Genomic DNA, 24,215 nt, shown 5'->3' on the forward strand with positions numbered 1-24,215 from the left:
ATGGGGGAAGCAATCCTCTTGTCTTGCTATTAAATAATTAGATACCTTCATCTTTCATTTTGACTCAAATTACTTAATTAGGCCTCATTGTTTTGCACTTAATAAAGGTTTGGATCTGAATAATTGGGTTCTCAATCTCATTCCATTAAGTGCATTTGTTATTTTTAGAACGTTTTCACTTAATGAGTCTCAATGCATCTGATTCAATCAGATCTAGAATAGAGTTTGAAAAATCATACAGACCTTTCATTCTCGCTTTTTTATATTTATGTTCTTATAATTAATTAAACCTCTCTTCTTCTAATCTATAATCCTATATCTTGAACATCATCGACATTATCCTCAACTTCTATCTTTATCTCCATCTCACCTCTTTCTTTTAGCTATCGTTGACACCTATAGTCTATGGGATAAATGTTTACAAATATAATAATAATAATAATATGTTCATGTAAAGTCATCGAATATGTCAAATGAGAATGTGGTGATGTCAAATAAGAAGATGGTGATGCATATTGCAAGGTCTCAAGAGTCTTGCGGATGGTGGATGGATGTATAAATGGAGAAACCTTTGGAAGTACAGATGGTCTAGAAAAGTGTTTTGGTAAATCCTCTTGAAGATGGTGGACCAACGACAAAAAATGGTGACTGCAACCGCTATAATCTTATGGTAGAGTGGAGTATGGGATTGAGAGAAAAATGTGTGAAAACTTAAATCTATTTTTTGACTTTTCTTCTTTGAAACTGGAGATTTTGAGGTTTCAATTTCCTTTAATGGAGGTTCAGTTCACTTGTTGAAATTATTATGTTGGCGTGGAGGAGACCAGTATAGTCAAAGGCATGCTTTAAGCGCGCTTAAGCCCTGAAGCGAGGCTTAAAACACGTTGTGCACTTCGCCTTACTTTATGTGCGCTTTAGTGTCGTTATCAAGGTTCTAAGGCAAACTTTTCGTTGCCAATGAATCTTTTTGAAGAAGTGACACTAAACAATTGATATTTTACTTTTGTCATATTCTTTTTTCAATTTCTTTGATCATATATTTGTCATTCATGTTTATTATTATTAGTCTTGGACTAAACATATATATTTTTATTTTTCTCTCCATTTGCACCCTTTTTCATTAAAGCCGCCCACACTTCATTTGCGCTTAAACCCCAAATAGACCTTACAGTTTTTTCTGCACTTTTCGCCTTTGATAACGTGATAGCTAATTTCATATTCAAGGAGTCTATTTCTCTTTATTATGTTCATTAATAATTTTGATATACATTTTCATATGTATATTCAGATGCTTGAAAACAAATTGTCTAATTATTTAGTGTTCAAATCTATAAACCACATCTTAATATTCAAATGTTTATTCAAATTCAAACATCTTAGGCCACATTTGTTTGCACTGGATGTATGTCTGAATCTGAATGGTTAAAACATTAGATCATTAAGTACATTTGTTTTCAAGTGTGTGGATAATATTCACAATCACTAGCCACCATCACTAACCATCTTTATCACCACCACCGAACCACCACCACCACCAACCACCAACCATCACTGCTAACAACTACTATAAAATGCTACCGTGATTATATCCTCCATCATTATTATTATATCCGGTGACGTCGCTACTCGCTACCATCTCTATGTGGTTGTTACCACCAATACCACCAATGTCTTTGTAGTCACCGCCATCTCCCCACCACTATCAACCACTATCACCACTATAGTCAATTTCTACTAATTATAAATTTTGTCATCACGGCTTAAACCACTGCCAACTGCTACCATACATTTTCGGTCACTACCACCTCCTCTACCACTACTATCAGGCACTACCATTAGGTCATTTTTTATTACCAACCACCTTCTAGTATCATTGCCAACTATCGACTACTAGACATTCTTGAGTCACCAACATTAACACCGCCAACTAATAACATCAACCAATTTCATCATTACAACTACCAACACAACTACCAATCACCACCGTTATGATAGTCACCACAACACCAACCACTTCCACTGCCACAACTATCATTACTAGCCAATAACAACAAGTATTACCTTCACCACCACCACGGTGAACTATCTCCACCATCACTAGCAAGTATATGTAGTTCATTTTTTTAATCAAACAATGTTTTATGTTGTTCATTCTTTTTAAATATTTAATTAATTTATATAAATAGATTATGTACATTTGGATGTTGTAAAACAAATAGTCTTGATCATTCGGTGTTCAGATCATGAGACATCTTTATCATAAGATGTGTAGTCACATTCGGACGTCTAAACCCTAATAAACAATTGAGGCCTTAATCTTACTCAAAACAAATGAGGCCTTAATCATAATCAGAACAAATGAGGCCATAGTATTGTTTCCTCGTCACCTCTATACTCTCTTCCTCCTTGTGTCTTTGGAAGTACATGTTTTGTTCATAACTTCAACAACCTTTATACTCTCTTCGCCCTCATGTCTTTTAGGAGTACATGTTTTTTTGTTCATAACTTCAACAACAACTGCATACCCAGTTAAATCCCACTAGTGTGAGGTTTGGGGAGGGTAGAACGTATGCAAACGTTACCACTACCTCAGGTATAAAAAGGGTATCGTTACTTCTCACTCTCTCTTCATTGGTACCTTATGTGAGCTGATGTCACATTTTTTTGAGTCTCAACCTTTACATCTTCTTTTGATCATGACCATTCTCACATATGTGAGGTCTTACCTATACTAACATTTGAAGAATTTGTTGTTTCTTTTACATCTCCATTCAAAGTGCCATCAATCTTACCCATATCAACTTTTGAGGAATCTACAATTACTTCTACATCTTCGTCCTTAGTGTCACCACTCCTGACTTATCGAGGTCTTAAGACTAAACTGTTGAAAGAGTTTTAAACTTATGATACCGGAGTAGTAGAGTTAAATGATTACAGACCTAGCAGTTTGATTGGGGGAGTTTACAAGATTATTGCTAAGCTCTTGTCAGAAAAATTGAAAAAGATCATCCATAAACTGGTGGATAGACAACAAATGACATTCATAAAAGGGAGACAAATTGCCACTCTAATTGCAAATGAGTGTGTGGAATCAAGACAAAGGAGTAAGCTACCGGGTATTCTATGCAAACTAGATATACAGAAAACTTATGATCATCTAAATTGGGGTTTTCTAATTCAGATGATGGAAAAAATGGGGTTCGGAGCTAGATGGATTAAGCATTGTATTAGTACAGTAAAATTCTCAGTCTTGATAAATAGGACACCAAATGGCTTTTTTCCTTCTCATAGAGGATTAAGGCAGGGTGACCCTTGTCATCGTTCTTGTTTATTCTAGCAATGGAGGGCTTGAGTAGCTTAATGCACACAACTAAAGTGAAGGGATGGATTAGAGGTTTCCAAACCGGTGATGTAAATAGTTTGGAGATCACTCATTTGCAATATGCAGACGATACCCTAGTTTTTGCGATGCAGTGGAAGAACATATTTTGATTCTAAGGGCTATGTTCATTATCTTTGAAGCCGTGTCAAGTTTGCATATTAATTGGAAGAAAAGCTTCATATATCCCATAAATGAAGTTGGGGAACTTGAAAGCTTGGCCACAAAGCTAGGAGGGACAGTGGGGAAACTTTCAAATACATATTTGGGTATGCCTTTAGAGGCAAATAGCAACTCCATAGAAATATGGAACGGTGTACTAGAGAAATGTGAGAAGAAGTTGTCAAATTGGAAGAGTCAATACCTGTCTAGAGGAGGAAGACTCACCTTAAAGGAGGAAGACTCACCTTGGTGAGCAGTGTATTAGATGCACTGCCAGCATACATGATGTTTATCTTCCCAACACCAACAAATGTGATAACAAGAGTTGACAAAATCAGAAGAGATTTCTTTTGGCAAGGCATTGAAGACAAAAAGAAATTCTACCTAGTTAAATGGGAGGAACTGACAGTAGGAAAGAAAGCAGGAGGGATTGGAATGAGAAAAATGAAAGCACAAAATCAGAGTCTAATGATGAATTGGCTGTGGAAATTTGTAAAAAATGGCATGTTGTGGAAGGAAGTCATTATTGCCAAATATGGGATGGAAGATAACTTGACAACAAACATGGTCTCCATACCATACAGTAGTTGCACAGTTTGGAGAGCTATTAGAAATTTATGGCCTTTGTTGAAGAGAAGAATTAACTACAAAGTAGGTAATGAACAAAAGCTTTCTTTTTGGAATGATAACTGGATATGTGGTGCACCACTACAACATCAATTTCCAGATCTCCACAACCTTCGTATTCTTCAACCTCTGTTGCAGAGATGTGGACTGAACAAGGATGGAACTTAAACTTAAGGAGAAATCTGAACGATTGGGAAGTGGGAAGAGTAGCAACTTTTTACACCATTATGACCAACTTCAATAATCTATCTGAAGAAAGGGATACCATAGTATGGAAGAAAGAAAGGAACGGTATTTTCTCCCGAGCACACGCAATGGAACCGTAGACAATCAAGTGAAATCCAATCCACGAAATAATTTGATCTATGGACAGCGTGGTAAAGGTTGTAATGCTTGGGGAATCATTACCGCAAGGCATAGAGGGGGAGGTCATAAGCGAACTCAGCCTATAGAGAATTGAATAAATCAAATCATAGGTAGGAAAACTGGCCATGGAAGATGATATGGAAGACCAAGATCCCATACAAAGTTAATTGCTTCATATGGCTGCTGGCAAAGAATCAGTACTGACACATGACAATTTGAACAAAAGGAAATTTCAATTATGTTCAAGATGCTTCTTATGTGGGGAACAAGTGGAGACAATTAGTCTTCTCTTCTTGCACTGCAAATGGACGGAACAACTTTGGAGGATGTTCATCAGCTTGAGAAAAATAAATTGGGTAAAGCTAAGGAGCATCAGAGGAGTCCTCAATAGTTGGAACGGTGATGGTAATGCAGCAACAAAGGAGGAGAGATGGAAAGATTGTCCCAGCATGCATATGGTGGACTGCATGGAAAGAGAGAAATCAGAAGTGTTTTGAAGACAAGCAGAATGGACTTCAGAGCTTCAAGATGAATTGTCTAGCGTTATTTTATTTTTGGTGTAAAGAGAACTTTTTAGTCCAAGCAGAAGGTATGATGTTTTAGATTATTTGTAAGAAGCAGAGGTGATAAACGACAATATGACTAGACTGTAATACCTTTTGAATGGGACTACATCTTTTGGATGTAGTCTACCTGTGAATAAATAGATTAGTGTTATTATCCTAAAAAAAAAAAAAGAAGACCTCGATAGATAGAAGTATTTTCTTGGTGTTGAGGTTGCGCTGTTCATATCAAGTATTGTTATTTCCAGTGTTTTGGGAGGCGAGAAGCGGAAAAAAGCGATGAGGCCTTGCTTCACAGAAGCGAGAAGCGAAGCACGCTTTTTTTTTAATTTAAAAAAGCGACATTTAGAATAAAAAAAAATATTAAATAACTAAATAGAGGTAATATAGTCTTAGATTAAAAGAAAATAGATAGTCAATAATACTCATAAGTCATAACATATAAAGCAAAAAATCAAAAACATAATTAAATCACAAAGACTCAAACTCCTATTCTTTCAACAAGATCCTCAAACTCTTCAAGTGCCATAACCAAGGGTTATAATTGGTCATCATCTTCTTCATCATCAGAAGTGTCAAAAGATAAAAAAAAGAGCTGCTAGCATACACACTGATCACAAAACAAAAACGAAAAAAAAAGAAGCAAAAGAATTGAAAAAAACAGAGGAGACAGTCAGTAATTGTGAACAGAAACAGAGCAGATCGCAGCAGAGATGAAGAGAAGAAGAGAAGAAGAAAAAACTACATCAGTCGCATCGTGAAGAGAAAAGAAACTCACAGAGATGAAGCAAAGGCGAAGATTGTATATTTCAGGAGAAAAGGAACTCATAGAGATGAACTAATAAACATCGGTTAAAACTTACCTGCAGTCGCGGTCGAGGTGTGAAGAGAGACACAGTCTTAGGCGCGGTCGTGAAGAGAGAAGAAGCAAAAGAAGAGTCGTGAAAGAAAAATTAAGTTATATTTTATATTTCAGATTTTTTTTTAAAAAAAAAAACCTATTTTTTTTAAAAAAAACCTATTTTTTTTTAAAAAAACCCTAATTGTCGTTTTTTTATAAAAACCGTGCTTTTGCCTTAGTGTCGCTTCTCGCTTCTTTATCTGAAGCGAGCGCCTTTTTCAGATCGCATCGCCTCAGAGAAAGAAGCGCATTGGTGTCGCCTCGCTTTGAAGCGCGCTTTTCACAACACTGGTTATTTCTCAATGCAAGTATGCCTTAGACATTATTGAAGAGACATGAGTGGTGGGATATAGACTCATTGGCATTCCTACGGTTTCAAATGGTAAACTCTTGCTAGCACAGGGGGAGACACTCAGTTATCCTGAAAGATATATGTGTCTGGTTGGTAAGTTGGATTATCACATAGTGATCAGACCTGACGTTTCTTTTCCTAGGAGTGTTGTAAGTTAGTTTATGGATTCTTCCTCTGATGGTCATTGTGATGCAATTGTTCACATTCTGCAATGTATAAAGTTATTTTCAGGTAAAAGATTATCTTTAAAAATCAAGGTCATGAGTTGGTCGTTAGATACAAATACATTGATTTGGTAGGATCACCTTGTGATGGACATTCTACTTTAGAATATTTTGTTTTAGTAGGAGGTAATTTGGTATACTGGAAGAGTAAGAAATAGAGTGTGATTGGTCGATATTAGTGCAAAAGCAGAATATTGAGCATGAGCTAGTTTGGATAAATAATTGCTGAGAGAGCTAAAGTTTGAAAAAATCTGTTAAATAGAACTTGCTGTGATAACCAAGTGGCATTTCATATCGCATCAAGTCGGTATTTCATGAGAGGACTAAGCACATTGAGATTGAGCGTCACTTTGTCCAAAAAAAAAAAAAACCCTCCAGAGATATTGTTACAAAATTTTGTGAAAATTGAGTTATCAACTTGCAAATATTTTCACCCAGTCCTTTTAAGCCTCGTATTAATTACATATGTAGAAAGCTCTGTACATATGGTTTTGTATGTACTAGCTTTGAGGGAGAGTGTTAGAACAGACATAGGAGTATGATTTTTATATAGCATCTTACTTGGAGAAGGATTGTCATGTAGTTTCCATAAATAGAGCTTATTGTAAATAATGTAGATACACAATTCAATGATATTTTTTCCCTATATATCTCACATACGTCATACTTAATACAGGGTTCTAAAGCTACTGGGGCATTTATATTGACAGCAAGTCACAACCCAGGTGGCCCTCATGAGGTATTGCCAGCAATATTTTCTATTTTTAATGTTTTGTTTCTGCATCTCTCCAACATGTTGTGATAACCTATTATTGAATTGGGAAGTTTTAATTTCTGTTCTAGGATTTAACTGTTATGGTCTTTTTATCAACTCATGTTTGATTCACAGTTGAAAAGTAGGATTTTTTTTTTCTCTTTACGGCTTTTCCCTTGCTCAGTTATAGTTTAATTGTATTCTCTGAGACCTGAAAATCATGCTACGTACTAAGAGTCATTCCCTAAGCTTGTACAATTTTAAAATTGGTATGCTTCCATATTCTTTTGATAAAAAACTGGTTTTGCTCATTGCTTGTTTGGGCTAAATATATATCTTCCTTTTAAAGATGAAAAACACAACTTAGACGTTCTATTTTCTATTCTCTAGGGAGTTAGTATGTACTTCTTATTTTTCATGAGGGCGGGGAGAAGACATGATGAAATGTGCCTTTGTTGCAGCTGATCAAGAACCTATAAATATATACACTCAACAGACATCTATGTACATGCCCTTTAAACATGTTCTATTATTTGGTAAGAAAATGTTGCAGCGAAGAATACATTATGGTTGATGAAATGATTGTAGGTCTCCTTTCAGATTATTTAGTAGGCATTTGGCCATAACCATTGTTTGGGAATTTATGGAATTGGAGTTGTGTTTGGTTATACTTTTTGCAAAGAACACATGGAATAATGTTTTTGGATATACTCAAAATACAGCTTCAAAAGTGAAAAATGAGTTGGAGAACAGGTTACAAGTTCACTAATATTTTGGTCATAAAAAATCAGTTTTAAGCTGTTTTCCAGATTTGAAATACAACTTTAAGTTGGATTCAAATTTTCATGGCCAAACACTGATTTTCAAATAAAGTGAAAATTACTCCAGAGAAAACTGAACAATTTTTATGACCAAACTGGTTCTTAGTATACCTATTAGAGTGTCCGGAATGCCTTCGCAATAACTAGTAGCCTCGAAAGGTGTTTTATTTGGAGGACAACACCTTCGGTGGGAAAATGGTTTATGAAAATAAAATAAATGTGGGATATCCTATCAGTTATTTTTTAGATTTCTTATAAAATTGTTTGGACTATCTTGTTTTGAATACCTGTTAAGAGTGTTTAGAACACCCAGGTGATAAATTTTGTCAGCTTTTCCTGAAGACTACAGTTTCTCATATGTATTCACCTGTAGGATTTTGGAATTAAGTACAACATGGAAAATGGTGGACCTGCTCCGGAAGGTATAACAAACAAGATCTATGAGAATACCACAACAATAAAGGAGTACTTGATTGCCGATGGCCTGCCTGATGTAAGATGCACTGCTTCCCTAGTACATTATCCTGAGTCTTAATTTTATTGATGAAGTAACAATTTAATATGGCAACTTGAATGTAGGTGGACATATCTTCAACAGGTGTCTCGAGCTTCGAGGGTCCAAAGGGGAAATTTGACGTTGACGTTTTTGATTCAACTAGTGATTATCTGAAATTGTTGAAGTATGAATCTTTCTCTTATGTGCAAAACAAATGTCTTTCTGCTTTCAGTCGAGTATTGCTTATACATGTAAATGTGCCCTTTGATATATGTCGAGTAATGCTTATGCATGTAAATGTGTCCTTTGATATCTAAAGGTCAATCAACAATTTGTTGCAAAGGCACTATACAACTATTATTGAGCGTTGTGTGTCAGTCCCTTCCAATTTTTAAGGCTGTGTAATATGTCTTGGGCTTGTTTTTGACTGAAAATTTATAAGGGATATTGCTTCATGCATGTCTTTGGACATTGTTTTAAAGCTTATTTTCATCTTTATTACCTTCATATTGTTCTTTTTATCGGTACTTCAATTTAGTTATTCTTGTAGAAGTAAATTTTCTTTTTTTGACTCAATATTTAACACTGCTTATCTGTTTCCAGGTCAATATTTGACTTCCCAGCTATCCAGAAGTTGCTCTCTTCTCCAAAATTTAGTTTCTGGTATGCACGTTTGAGACCTTTTAATGTACATTCTCCATTCAAATTTTTTACTAAGAGTGTCATCTAGTTTCTCACATCTATGCCCATTGTAGCTATGATGCACTTCACGGAGTTGCTGGCGTACATGCAAAGCGTATATTTGTGGAGGAGCTTGGGGCAAATGAAACCTCTCTAGTTAATTGTGTACCCAAGGTCCTCTCATTTTCCTTCCATTGAGAATTTTCTTGCATTAAACTGTTTGGCTTTCTGTTCTTCTAACGCTATATTTTAGGACTCTCTTGTTCTTTCTATGAAATGTATGATTAATTTAATAGGAGGACTTTGGTGGAGGGCATCCCGATCCCAATCTGACCTATGCAAAGGAGTTAGTTGCACGTATGGGATTGTCTAAAACGCATTCTGAACCGAATCCACCAGAATTTGGAGCAGCTGCTGATGGAGATGGGGACCGTAACATGGTCCTGGGGAAAAGGTAACTTCTTGTTGATTTCTTTTTTGAACTACAACTAGTGACTTTCCTGAGTTGCATCTTAAATTTTGTTTTGTTCTGTTTATTTTGTAGATTCTTTGTGACTCCTTCCGACTCTGTAGCTATAATTGCTGCCAATGCTGTACAAGCTATTCCTTATTTTTCTGGAGGTTTGAAAGGTGTTGCCAGGTCTGTATCATTTGGAGCTAAGCTGTACATGATTGTTATGCTGTTAATATTTCTATTCAAGAGCATTTCATCTTGTGATGAAATCTGTCAGAGTTTAATGTGATGCAATGCTTATCTTTCTTTCTACAGGAGTATGCCCACATCTGCTGCTCTTGATATAGTTGCTAAACACCTGAACTTGAAATTTTTTGAGGTACTATAGCTCCATTGACATTTATATGTTAGTTGTTTTATCTTTTGTTGGTGGAGGGTTGAGGCATGCTGAATTTTATGTTTTCCATTGCCTTTGCTAAGGTACCCACTGGTTGGAAATTCTTTGGTAACTTGATGGATGCTGGAATGTGTTCAATTTGCGGAGAAGAAAGTTTTGGAACTGGTTGGCTTTCCGGACTTAATTCTTGCATCTAATTTGATACAAGTAGATTGGACATGCAAAGGCATTGAATCTTTTTAATTATCTCTTCACAGGCTCAGACCATATTCGAGAGAAAGATGGAATATGGGCTGTTTTGGCTTGGTTATCTATCCTTGCCTATAAGAATAAGGACAACCTTGGGGAAGGTAACCTTGTGTCTGTTGAAGATATTGTTCGCCAACACTGGGCAACCTATGGACGTCACTATTACACTCGATATGACTACGAGGTTTTTGCTTGACAGTTAAATATAATGTTAAATGAACATTTTCTGCATCTCCTTAATTCAAATCATGTCAGTCAATTTCTTTTGTTTCTTTTAGAATGTCAATGCTGATGGTGCTAAGGATCTTATGGCTCATTTGGTGAAGCTGCAATCTTCCATTGATGAAGTTAACAAGTAAGCTATCTATTAGATTCAACTTTCAAGTTTTCTGTAGAATACCCAATGTTTTTAAAGAATGACTTAATGCAATTCTGCTCTCATTTTATATTTCTATTTCCTTATCTTTATACTTTGATGATGTCCATCCTTTGTATGAGAAATTCCAGAAGAAACTAGCTTAAACATGGGGTAGAAGGTCTTTTTTAAATTATAATTATAACAAAGTGACTTTTAGACTGATCCTGTGTACTCAAATGACACTTGGAGCAGTTATACATAGCATCTAAGAGGTGCAGCTGTACTAGATTGTATTAGTGGGTGCATTTCATTTTTTTAATCTTGTTGTTGATTTGAAGTGGCCAACCTTGCTCTCTATAACCGTTTTAACATCACAAACAAATAAGATAGCCTTGCCTTCTACTTGTAGGATTCAGTGATCAGTTTGCGTTATGGCAAAGATAAGAAACTTGTCTCTACGATTGAGCACCATATGGAGAACTGTACCATCACCAATATTGAGAAAGGTTAAGGTTTTGATCTTCAAGAGACTTCCCATCATGAATAAGGTTGAGTGGCCAACCTTGCTCTTTATAATCGTTAACATCACGAACCAATAAGGTAGCCTTGACTTCTATTTGTAGGATTCTATGACCAATCTGCATTATGACAAAGATAAGAAACTTGTCTTCTACGAATGAGCACTATATGAAGAACTGTACCATCATCAATATTGAGAAAAGATAAGGTTTTGTCATCTTCAAGAAATTAATTTCCCTTCATGAATAAGTTACAAGGAGTTGGTCTAACTTATTCATGGTAGGAAGTTTCTTGAAGATCTCAAAACCTGATCTTTTCTGTATATTGGTGATGGTAAAGTTCTTCATATGTGCTCAATCGTAGAGACAAGTTTCTTATCTTTGTCATAACGCAAACTGACCATGGTTTCCTACAAATAGAATTCAAGGCTGCCTTATTGGTTCATAATGATAAAAGGTACAGCAAGGTTGGCCACTCAACCTTATTCATGATGGGAAGTTTCTTGAAGATCACAGAACCTTATCTTTTCTCAATGTTGGTTATGGTACAGTTCTAAATATGGTGCTCAATCATAGAGACAAGTTTCTTATCTTTGTCATAATGCTACTGATCAACACAGACCTTTTTCATCCCTTACCAGCATATTATTTCTATGACTCCATCCCTCAAACTGAAAGCCTTACGTAGTACGAGTTTCAGGAGAATATTCTATACCAAATTGTAATCTTCTGCGTGCCCTCCACTTTTTATGAAGTGTTCTAACTGTCAGGATGAGCTTAGAGCCATGACCTCTAGTCCTAGCTTAGTTTGATGGTTTCAGTACCTTTAACAGTAAGGTGGTAGAATATAACAAATTTGTGTATCTTTTTTTTTAGATCTAGCGCTGTTATTTTAAATAGAACTACTGTGTCATTTGGGAGACGAGGTTTGTCCCATAACCCCATTGATTAATCTATGACTCCTTCCTAGAAACTGAAATCCTTCTGTCGTAGGAAGTAAAGAGAATTTGTATACCAAGAAGTGATTTTATATAACCAAGAAATCTCAGAGGGCCAGCGGTGCATAGTTAAAAATTTGGTGGATAATGGGTCCATTCCTCCACCCTTTATTCTAAATCGTACTCTTCTGCATGCCTTCCCTCATTTCATTGAAGTGTTGTAATTGGTAGGATGATTTTTGAGCCCTAAGCCTTTAATAGCTAGCTTAGTTTGACCACTGCAGCAGCTTTAGCTTTTGAATCACTTGGTTCATGGTTGTGGACATCAAGTCAAATCTTTGACTCTCTTTAGGGTCTTTTGGTATAATGTTTAAGGAAAATAATCAGATATATAATTTAGTATAACTTAATCCAATATTTGGTCATGATTTGAATTATGTACAACTTAATCCACCAATGGTGTATTGTTTTATAGCACCAACAGCATTGAATAACTAATCCTTCTATAATTTATATATGGATAAAATAGCAAAAGGACAAACTATCTTTATATTTTTCCCTGAAGTCAATGAAGGTCAAGCATTTAAGGGTATAACTGCAAAGTCATTACTTTTTAGCTTAGAAAGTAAATAAATATTTTAAATTACATCTTGTAATCCAATTTTAGTGCAATGAACTAAACACCCAACGAGAAATAATCTTTGTATTTCTAATCCCTGTATAACTACTAATTCTTACCTAACTTAGCCCTGCATCATAATCCTTGTGTAAGTTGTCTTCAAACCAAACACCCTTTAGAACATTTGTATTATTGTTGTATCATCATAAACATAATCTGCTTCTCATATCAAATAATGGGATTTAATGAAAAGGGGTTGTTTAAACTCCTGATATGCATGCCATGAATAGGAAAAATCAGAAATCTATTACATGTGGGCTCCGATTGCATTTTTGGTCTTTTATTTAAACCCCACACTTCGCTTCTCCCCTATAAAAAAGAATTGTTGCATGATTGGATCTTGTTTCTTTTTCTCTAAGGGGTAGTTTTTGCAAATAATCAAATCGAAACATTTGTCAGATGATTCACAATCTCTCTGCCAAAAGAAATGAAATGTGATGAGCCAAATCAATAAACTTTCTAGTGATTTGTGTGCAGCCAAATCAAATTCAACCTTTCAAGGGGCCATCTTTCCCTATGTGGTAGATTCATCCTATTCAAATTTAGCTGTACCAATGAACCAAGAATAGCTTAATCTCTAATTGAGTTTCCATGCCTGTTAAGTTCTGCTATGGTTGTTCCTCTGCTATAGTGGTCTGCGTAATGGTAACTTAAGGTGTCTGGTTTCTTTGACTGCTTCATTGGGATCCTTGTTAGACATCGGCTTGCCAGCTTGGCACACTTTTGGCAGTTTTCCATTTTCCTTTATGTAAGAGCTAGGTGTTCTCCATATTTAATATCTTAAATAATAGTTGCTTGATCATTTTTCTAGTTTTCCAAGTTCACAAATTTTATACCAGATTTTTATGCTAGATACATGTAAAGTTCTATTCTTTTTCCGACTCAGGTTGCAGCATCACATTACTCTAATACTACTTATCTAAAAGAGAAAATGGATGTCTGCGCTGGATGTTCTTATCGCTAGTAGTTTAACCTATTGTACCCTGAAACCTTAAATTACAAAGCACATATTTTGCTTGTCCAATCTTTTCAAGATTGTGATAGTTTCAAGTGTTGTTCCCAAAGAACAAGAGATGTGACTAAAGCAGTAGGTCTGCTTTTTATTTATAATTAGAAGAGTATTAGAAACCAACTTCAAAATTAGATTTTCCTCATCAGATACAACACTGTTTGAAGTTGAAAAGATTGGCATGCTCCCTTTTTTTGTTTTTTCCAAAATTACTGGTAGTGTTTACTGTATTATCAATCAGATAACTTGCCGATGCCGGTTGAATTTATGTTTTCTTGGACCTTTTTTTGTGAATTTTGAAGGTAGCAATGGTTATTGTAATATTTCCTGTTGTCATGTAGGTATTTGTTATAGAGCAGAAAAATTTAATACCATTGATGTGTCTTTTCAATGTGTAATACTTGATCTTGAGATAAATTCGTATACAGGTTAATAAAGGGAATCCGTTCAGATGTTTCAAATGTCGTGCATGCTGATGAATTTGAGTACAAGGACCCAGTTGATGGTTCTGTCTCAAAACATCAAGGTATAAGATATCTATTTGAAGATGGATCACGACTGGTAAGGAATCTCTCCTGCTCTTGTATTACTCAACTCAAATTATGGGAATTAGAGGCTGTTTTGGATAGGAATGATAAATATACAGAAAACTGGGGATACAAATTCTGTTCTGGTTTGGTTTCTCTTTTATCAAAAGAATTAGGGAAAAAACATAAATACCCCCAAACTGTGATTGAAATCTAAAAGACACTTATCTTTTCGGGAATGCTGTCTACCCCTAAATTATTTAAAAATAGAAAATTTAAGTGCTCAGGCGGCTAGAAGAGTATTTCATTCTCTTTGAGAAGGTGAGAAGCATAAACTGTTTTTTATTTTTATTTTAATATGATTTTATATTAAATATACTTATTAATCCTTTTTTTTCTTTTCTTCTCTTCTGTTACCTTTGAGCTTCCGGATCAGAAAAAGAAGACAGCAGTGAAAAGGCCATATTTTAAATTGGATTAGTAATGGATAAAATCAAAATTGTGCAGTAAAATGTGGAAACCAATTTTCTCTGACCTCAAATTAGAATTATCAACCAAATCCATCTTAAATCTTTGTGAAATCAACCTACATATTTGATGTTGCAGATCTTTTGAGATATCACCCACTAGAAACGGAGTTTGTCTTCATTAATGGCTGTCTTTCTTTGAACCAAATCTTTGTGAATACGAGTTCCTTGAGATATTAGCGACTCTTAATGAATGGAGTTTGTTTGTGGTAGCCCGAAATGAAAACAGTTGTGTGTGAGAATTAAGTGGAGTAAATGTCTATCTAATTTTTTTGGTACTGTGGTAGGTGTTCCGTCTCTCTGGAACAGGGTCAGAGGGTGCAACTATCCGTCTGTACATTGAGCAGTATGAGAAGGATTCATCCAAGATTGGTAGAGATTCTCAGGAAGCACTTGCTCCCCTGGTAATTTACGTTGGAGCATTTTTTTTCTTTTTGGTTTCTTAGTGTATTTGCTAAATAAACAAATTTATCTTTTATTACAGGTGGAGGTTGCTCTTAAACTATCGAAAATGCAGGAATACACTAGTCGTTCTGCCCCAACTGTTATTACATAAACAAACAAACATATTCTCTATGCTTTACTTTCTCAATTGAATAAGTCTACTCTCCGAGATGATGATGACTATCAAGTTTTCGATTCTGCAGTCACTCTTCTGTCTGGAGTTTGAAGTGTTTTTTGTTAGGATATATATATATATATTTCTTCTTCCTTTACCCTTTCATCTTGAATGACTAGTGTAGGCATTAATTTCTTGTCCACAAATTAAAATTTACCAACAATCCTAGTATTTCATTTCAATCTTTCAACAGTTAAAAGGTCACTCAAAAATTCTCATTATTATACCATGTAATATGAAGCTCAAAATTAAATAAAACTTATTAACAAGTCTATGAAAATGCTCTGCTCTCGGTCTACCTATAGTGGCTAATACAGAGCTCTGACCTCTTCTATTTGAGGTTTTTCTGATCTTACCTCTGATCTCGTTTCAAGTGATTGCAACTAAAACATTTCTTTTAAAACTCATCAAAGGCTCAATCATTAACTTAATCTTCTCATTTTCTGATTTTATGGTTCATTGAAGCTCTCTTATTTTTATGTGATTCAAGTGTTTTTATTTTTTTTTAATTTTAAATGACCATCTAGATTGATTATGCTTTCATATGTTAATTGTGATATCTTTGCTAACTGAATCACTAGTGATTAATTTTTGAAGAGTCGATACAGTGATTGAGTTCTAATTTGATATAGAAGTCATCATGCTGCCATTTCCGTAGCTATCCTTAGCTCTTTGCCCACTCCTGTTGTAGAATTAATAATTCTCTATATTATCATGTTATAATCATGATGTATTGAACCATTCTTGTTATAAGCCAATGAAAATGCTATATGATGATGAATCAATAAGAAATAGAGGTAGTAGTAGTAGCACTTGTCATTTTGCTAGTCCCAGATTTTTTTGCTTGTCCCAGATTTGTTTTAACGACAAATCTAGTTAACTGATTTTATTGATACTTTAAGTTGAATGATTTTATTGATATAAAATAAAGTTTAATGACTTTGTTAGATAAATTGTGAAAATTGAGTGACTTTTTAACATATTAACCCATCCTTGAATGTCACTATCTGTAGGATTCTTCTTTCAAAAATAAAGAAATAGTCGAGTAAAAAGAAATATGCAACTTGTACTGATACGTTTTCATTGACTTTTGATTTAAATAGGTTTTGGCGCAGCAAATGGGCCTATTATTTGTTGCCTAAATCAATGGATTAATCTCATGATATTATACTATAATTAAATTTTTATTTATTGCAATATATAATTAATTTAAGGATAAATTACCTATATACACATCTTTTTTTTTCATAATCTCTATTATTTCCTACCAGTTTTAAAATTTTCCAAAATTCCTTATTTTACTCCCAAACTCCTAACATTTAACACATAAATCCTAACTCCCAAAATTAATATTTATTCCTTCCTTATTTCAATCCACAAATCACTCCCAATACCACACCAAAAATGAAATCAAAATTTCAGAAAATAATTTTTTATTTCTCAACAATATAATTTCAGATTATAATAATAAAAAGTTAAAATAACATCAAAGTTGATAAAAACCAATCGTTATTTCTAAAAAAAAAATCAGATTAAGAAAATGAAAAAATAAGATAAAAGCAAAAAATATATAAAATTTCAAAAAAATTAAAATTGATTGAATCATAAAAAAATTATATGTTGAATCAAGATTTAGAAAAACTCTTTTACTTTTTGGTGATGAATTTTTTTTTAAAAAAATAACAAATATTGAAATTTGCGAATAACGTAGAGAAAGAAATAGAAAAAATAATAACAACAAAAATAAAAATCAACTAATAGAAAGAAAATCAATTGATTGATATACCTTATCAATCACAAACTACTATATTATGAAAGTATATTTGTTATTTAATTGTATTAGAATTTCTTTTCATATTTGATTATTTCATTATTACATAATATTTTTCTTATTTCATTCATATTGTTAGAAATCTTTTGTTATAAATCAAAAACTAAAAAGTCGTATTTGATTTGCAATGTTTATACATGTTTAAATTTTAAATCTACATTGAAATACAAGTTCAAAAAAGAGAAAGAAATAGTTGGATCAGTCATTACACGATTATCACTGCCAAAGACACAATGTATCTCATTCATTTTGATTCTTAAATTAGTCTTGTTAGTTTTATTATTGATTCGATACATCATTGCTATAATTGTTGTTTGTTCCATGAATCTGATACTTAATTTTCAATGTATCTCGTTTATTTTCATAAAAACACTATGTATCAAATTAAATATCTTGATACATAAATGCGTAAACATTGATAATCTTATTGTATCAAATACATAATCAACTACTAAATGATACATTTATAGATACACTTTATTTCAGCTTACACACACTATTCTTTCACTACCTTATTGTATCAGATACATTATTATAAACAAAAAAAATTATAGAAAAAAGCATCTGATCAACTTGAAATCTTCCACAATTGCATATTTATCTTTCAAGGCAAACAATATATCTTTCTTCCAGAATCATAGACAGAATATAGATACTGTGATGATTCAAAAACCTGTTAACATTAAAGAAATTAGTGATACATTCCGTAAAATAGTTATTTCCATGCATCAATCACAAACAATCAAACAACTAAACTTATATACTTATATCAGGTACAAAATATAACTTTAATCTGATACATACCTCATTCTTGAACATTTTGATGCTTTTACAATAAAATATATGCATAATGTATCATTTATAAAGTATAGTATTCCACAAACAACAAGATATACAAATAGTAATGTATCATGTTAGATATTTGGTAATGAAACAGTAATTTAAATTAATATTACATGTATCACACAGTAACTTGTTGATCTTTAATTCCAAGATTACTTATTTAATGTATCTAATAAATATGGGTATAGTACTTATCAATTTATATAAGAAACACAAATACTAATGTATCACGATTGAATGGTCATCTCAAAAATATAAATAAAAATCGAATTAACAACACAATATATGTAGTTTCATACCTCTGATTGTCAGATCTATTTTACTATGCAATTAAAACTCTGATCTATTTTATACATTGCAAATCGAGACTCATATTTTTTCCAGAATTTTGAATGTCAGATTTTTTTTCTTCAGATTCTTCATTGTCTTAGAAAAATCAAAATATTCATGATGTACCTTCTCATTGTTTTTGTGATTTTGAATCAAAATTGAAAGGATCTTCGAGGAATTGGAAGAAGAAATTTAAAATCCCACTTATGTATCATTCATAACTCACCTTGATTTTCCAGATTATTGAACGTATTCATGATCATGTATCGGCTATTGTTTTCAACTTTTAAAATCTATTATGATTGGGGAAAGAATTGAAAGATGAAAATTTGAATTGTTTGAAACCATATGAATTTGGAATAAAATTGAGAGAAAAAAATTTAAATTTTGAATTGAAGGCGGACAGATTTGGAAGAGAATTGGAGAAGAAAATATAAATTTTGATTTGATTAAATCTGATAAGATTTTAAAGAGATTGAAATCAATTAAATTAGCGTGATTTGAGGAACTAACAATCAATTTTATATTCTCTTTCTTTTAAAATTGTAACTGAATTTGTTTTAATGTATCCTATTTAATGTATCCAACTTATTTGTTATGTATCCGAATAACATTATTTTTAAGGGATTTTTGTAAATTTAAAAAGAATAGGGATAGAATGTAATTTAAATCTTACACTATGGGATTTAGGTAAGTTATACTTAATTTAATTATAACAATTCATAGTATCTATTTGAACTAATATATTTTAAATTTATTATATTTCTAATTTCTTGTGGATTTTGAATTTAGTAAAAATTTGTTGTATAAATATTGAAAAAATTAGTAAACTAGTCACAATTCCTAAATTAATTAGTAAAAACATCTACACTAATATAATTATTTAAAATGTCACAATGTCAATATTTTAAAAAATAATTTGTATCCAAATACTATTATTTGTCTTTTCTTTTATTTCTCAAAACAATCCAACATTAAATACATTCACTACCCATTTAGACTTCTTCCTAGAGTTTAATACTATTAAATTTATTTCCATCTTTTAGGTTTTCAATTTTTTTTCTCTTTTAACAAATTTTCACTATTATTCTCTCTCTTATTGTTGAAGAAGAACTAATTATTCAAGTTCATATCAATTTGTTCAGACCTATCGATTAATTAAAGAAATCTTTCAATACATAAAGGTATTTTCGAAATCATCATTTATTTTGCGAGATTTCATGAGATTTTGTTTTCAAAATAAAAAATTATGTTGAATTTTGGATTGTATGTATTACAGATTTTTCGTTATTTTTTCAATTTTTATGTGAGTTTGTTAACATACTTATCAAATATTTATGTATTTTGAATTTTTAGTATTTGAAACACTATTTTTTGATTTTTTATGATTTTATTCTCGTATTCGAGATTTAGTAGATTGTAATTTGTAGTAATCGACACTAGTATTCATACCTAATATATTGTTTGATTTTTTTTTGTACATTCATATTTAATAATTTCGAATTTTTCTTATAGCACAATTAAACACAGATTCAAACTTGAATTTGGTGCAGAGTGAAGAAAGAGAGAGTCAAAGAAGAAGGTTGCAAAACTGTACTCATACTAGAATAGTATTCATATTAGTTTTTGTTTGTCAATTATTTTTCTTTTACTCATCATTTGTATTTTTATTAAGAACATTGTATTTCTTTTTTATTTGAAGTCATTCAAATACATATCTCATATGAATTTGTATTTTTAAGCATCGATGTATCCTATTTTATAACAGTAAATTTTGTATTTTTAAAGAATATTGTATCCTGATTATATCATATTCAATATGTATGTTACCTCATATGAATTTGTATTTCATAAGCATAACAGTTAATTTATATATTATTTTAGAATATTGTATTCTTATTATATTATTGGAAAAAAGGACAAATATACTCCCGAACTATCGTTAATGGTATATAAATATCCTTCGTTATACTTTACATTCATTAATACCCCTGCCGTCCAAAATTCAATGCACATTTGCCCTTTCCACTAACAGAAAAGTTATATGGTACACGTGGCACAATCCTACTATCCTATCCGATTTAATATATTATTTATCTTAAAATTCAAATACCCGTCCCATTAGATTTTTAATCCACCTAATTTATCCATTTCCACTCAAATAAACCCATTTTCTTTTAATTCATCTTCTCTACCCATCGAAGATGATAAAATCTGATTATTCCATACTCATTAAAAGTTGAATTAACACCAAAAATTTCAAAAACCAATAATTTGTGCATCAGTAATTTTAGAATCATATTTACACAACCATAAGACCAAGCACCAATCTCCAGTAGCAGCACCTACCAGCACAGCAACAACAACAATCATCATAAAACACATGAAGAGAAGAGAATTGTGGGGACAAAAAGAGGCAAAAATTAGTTGGGGGGGGGGNTTGGAACATTGGGAATAGCAAGTGGGTCAACAAATTCTTGTCGAAAATATGTTGATTAGATCTCATAAATTTCGATTGATATGAGAAGACGGTGACTGAATTAACTCTTGCTAGCGTTGATTGTCGGAAGTTAAGGATTTAATCTAGTTGGTATATAAATTCTATCTCAATAGACAAAAATATTCAAGTAATTGAGCCTCATTAGATACTGCAATGAATGTAGATTGTAATTGTTGAAAGTGTTGAGTTGAATGGCGGAGACGAACCATATTAAGTTGGAAGAAAAAAAACAAGAAGAAACACGACCACAAAGTTATTGTAAGAAAAAATCAAATTGAAACATCATCCTGAAGAGAACTATGAATCCCTCCCATGTGAACCATGATATATCATATAGACCCATCATGGTCATTGCCTGTAAGAAAAATGTGACGTTCAGAAATTGAAAATCAATTCTATGATTATGAATTTACATTTTGAACCATGATAATCAGTAGGGTAAAGTCATAAAATCATGGAATCGATGTGAGCTTATTTGTGTGGGTAATGAGTAAAGTGGGTGGGTTAAATGTGCTTTTGGGTTAAATAATTGGTCAAATCGGGTAGAGCTGTAGGATTGCACCACGTGTACCATATAACTTTTCTGTTAGTGGGAGGGACAAATGTGCACTGAATTTTGGAAGGTGAGGGTATTAATGAACGTAAAGTATGACGAAGGGTATTTATATACCATTAACTATAGTTCGGAGATATATTTATCCTTTTTCCCTATATTATTTTCACTATGTATGCTATCTGCTTTCTAGAATCTTGTATTCTTATTTCTTTCATAGTCAATTTTTATTTTTTTTAGAATATTATATCCTTTTCCAACAAATTTATTATTTCTACCAAGTATGCTATTTTTCTCAAATCTTGTATCATTTCATAAATCATATTCATATATATTGAGATACAATCAATAATATTTTTCGTAATACAAAAAAAAAAGAAAAATATATTTGACAATCATGTAATACAATTTTGATAATCGAAATACAATTTGTAGTTTGAAATTTAAATGGTTAAGTGAGCACATAAAATATAAAAAATAATGATATACAATTATAATGAAAACATAACAAAAAGGAAAGTTGATCTAATAGGATGAAAAAGAATTTTTTTTGAAATTGTAACTGATGAGAATTTTAAATGATATGTTCCTTTTTCTAAAAAATATTATCTCCCTTGATTTTCTCCTTTCTAAATAATTTTAATCTTGAAAATCAAACAAATAAAAAATACATCACAAACTAAAATATTGACATTTTAGATAAATATTAAAAGTGTGACTAAGAAACCCTATTAAATGCCAAAGTATTGACATTTTGAAATTTTTCCATAAATATTTGTTACTCCCTTTGTTATTGTATAACCTAGCACAGCCATTAAGAAAATAATTGTTGATATAGGTATTTTACCAAACTATTCCTATTAAATGATGATTAGTATTAGGGCTTGGAAAATATGAAGGATAAGTATTTAATATTAAGGGTAAAACACGAAAAAAGTAATTGTCTTTTCTTAATATGTCAAAAATGACGAGTAAAAATAAAGGCTTAATCCATCGGTGACCCACTAAACTTGACAAAAAATTTCACTTAGACACTTTAACTAAACTTTGTTTATTTTAGATACCTCATGTCAGATTATATTGTATCATTTTGACAGTTTTTTCAATAGCACATGTTGACTTCAAGTGCATGTTAACCAAGCGCCTCAAGGTGGATTGGATGCCCAATTATATCATGCCAACTCATTAAAAGTCTATTATATTAAAGAGAAACAATAAGAATTAATACATGACAAAGTAATCAATGAATAAATGACATGTGGTCTTTTTATCCCTAAAAATTAAATAAGATATTTGCCAAATTTAAAGAAAAATGCGAACCCCACAACTTTCTCAATCGTCTTCCCCATTCATCTTCTCCATTGTATTGCTCCATTTTTATTATTTTTAGCTTTATTTTTTTTCATAAATTTACAACTACATAATCTACTCTATCATATTCCTTCATTTTCATTATCTTTTCTATCACACCCACAACCACATAACCATCTTCACCATTTTATTTCTCTTTTTCATTATTTTTTATAGTCATAATCCACATTTGTTGCACCCTCCCTTTCATTTCTTCATTTGATTTAGGGCTTAAAGGTGCAAATCTATAACAATAATGGTTCATATTTTTAAGATTGCAGTCTTTTTTTTAAATTTTGTGATATTTGTACTTTAATTAGGGCTCAAGATTAATGAGATTGACATTTACAGAGTCAAAATTCAATTTTTTCCTCCTATTTTAAGATTATTGTGGGTGAACTTACATGATTTGGGGTGTTGTTGATATGAGTTCGATTTTTTTTTTTTTGGGTCTATATGTTGTAGTGCGAAATTAAAATTGAATTTGAAATTATTATAACAAAAGATTTAAGATTTAACCTCCATTGAAGTACTTTAAGCTTTGAAAATTAATGGAAGAGATAGTGGGTATAAAATGAGAAAGAAGAAGAGAAAAAATAAAATAAAATATACTAAACAAGTCCCTCACGCGTCACTAGCGAGTGTACAACACTCACTTTGCCATGTTAGCTGAAAGTGTCAAAATGACACAACGAAACCGGACATGATGTGTCTAAAATGAACAAAACCTTATTAAAGTGTCTAAGTGAAAATTGTTGCCAAGTTTAGGGGGCCACCGATGGGTTAGGCCAAAAATAAAAATCTATTTTAGAAATACATGACAAGTAAAAAGTAAACGAAGGGAGTATTATTATTTATTTATTTTGCATTATTCCCTAGTAATTATATCCAAGAATTTACCTTTCTCAAGAAATGCACCATATAGATCTAGAAATGCTAATGGAGCGGTGTGGATATGGAGCACGGTGAATTGAAGAAAAAACTTAAGCTTTGAAGTTTGTGCGGGATAGGGACGGGGCTCTTGATAAAAGCAGAAGTAGAAGTAGAAATCTTGAGTGTCTACTTTCATTTTCATTAAAAATTCTCCTTTTACTTCTCATGCAATAACCAACATCTTATTTTGCTTGTGGAATTGTGGTCATCAATAATCAATAATGAAAAGATATGTGAATTGACAAGTATTGCTAATGTATTATTTAATATAGTT

General features: G+C 32.2%; 1 protein-coding gene across 3 annotated transcripts in view; it reads left to right on the top strand.

Annotated features, from left to right (window-relative positions):
* The window catches only part of LOC107017833 (phosphoglucomutase, cytoplasmic), a 21,148-nt gene extending 5,444 nt beyond the window's left edge, over positions 1-15,704 (top strand). For all 3 annotated transcript variants that reach the window (XM_015218105.2, XM_015218106.2, XM_027916379.1), the window contains exons 6-19: positions 7,251-7,313; positions 8,523-8,642; positions 8,729-8,829; positions 9,249-9,308; positions 9,401-9,500; positions 9,623-9,780; positions 9,871-9,966; positions 10,096-10,159; positions 10,261-10,342; positions 10,435-10,610; positions 10,705-10,781; positions 14,357-14,489; positions 15,270-15,386; positions 15,467-15,704. In XM_015218105.2, coding sequence (XP_015073591.1) covers positions 7,251-7,313; positions 8,523-8,642; positions 8,729-8,829; positions 9,249-9,308; positions 9,401-9,500; positions 9,623-9,780; positions 9,871-9,966; positions 10,096-10,159; positions 10,261-10,342; positions 10,435-10,610; positions 10,705-10,781; positions 14,357-14,489; positions 15,270-15,386; positions 15,467-15,538 — 1,419 coding nt within the window. In that variant the 3' untranslated portion in view covers positions 15,539-15,704. The remainder of the gene's footprint in view (positions 1-7,250; positions 7,314-8,522; positions 8,643-8,728; positions 8,830-9,248; positions 9,309-9,400; positions 9,501-9,622; positions 9,781-9,870; positions 9,967-10,095; positions 10,160-10,260; positions 10,343-10,434; positions 10,611-10,704; positions 10,782-14,356; positions 14,490-15,269; positions 15,387-15,466) is intronic.
* The last annotated feature ends 8,511 nt before the right edge of the window (positions 15,705-24,215 follow it).

This window comes from Solanum pennellii, chromosome 4, assembly GCF_001406875.1.
Source record: "Solanum pennellii chromosome 4, SPENNV200".
NCBI classification, from domain to species: Eukaryota; Viridiplantae; Streptophyta; class Magnoliopsida; order Solanales; family Solanaceae; genus Solanum; species Solanum pennellii.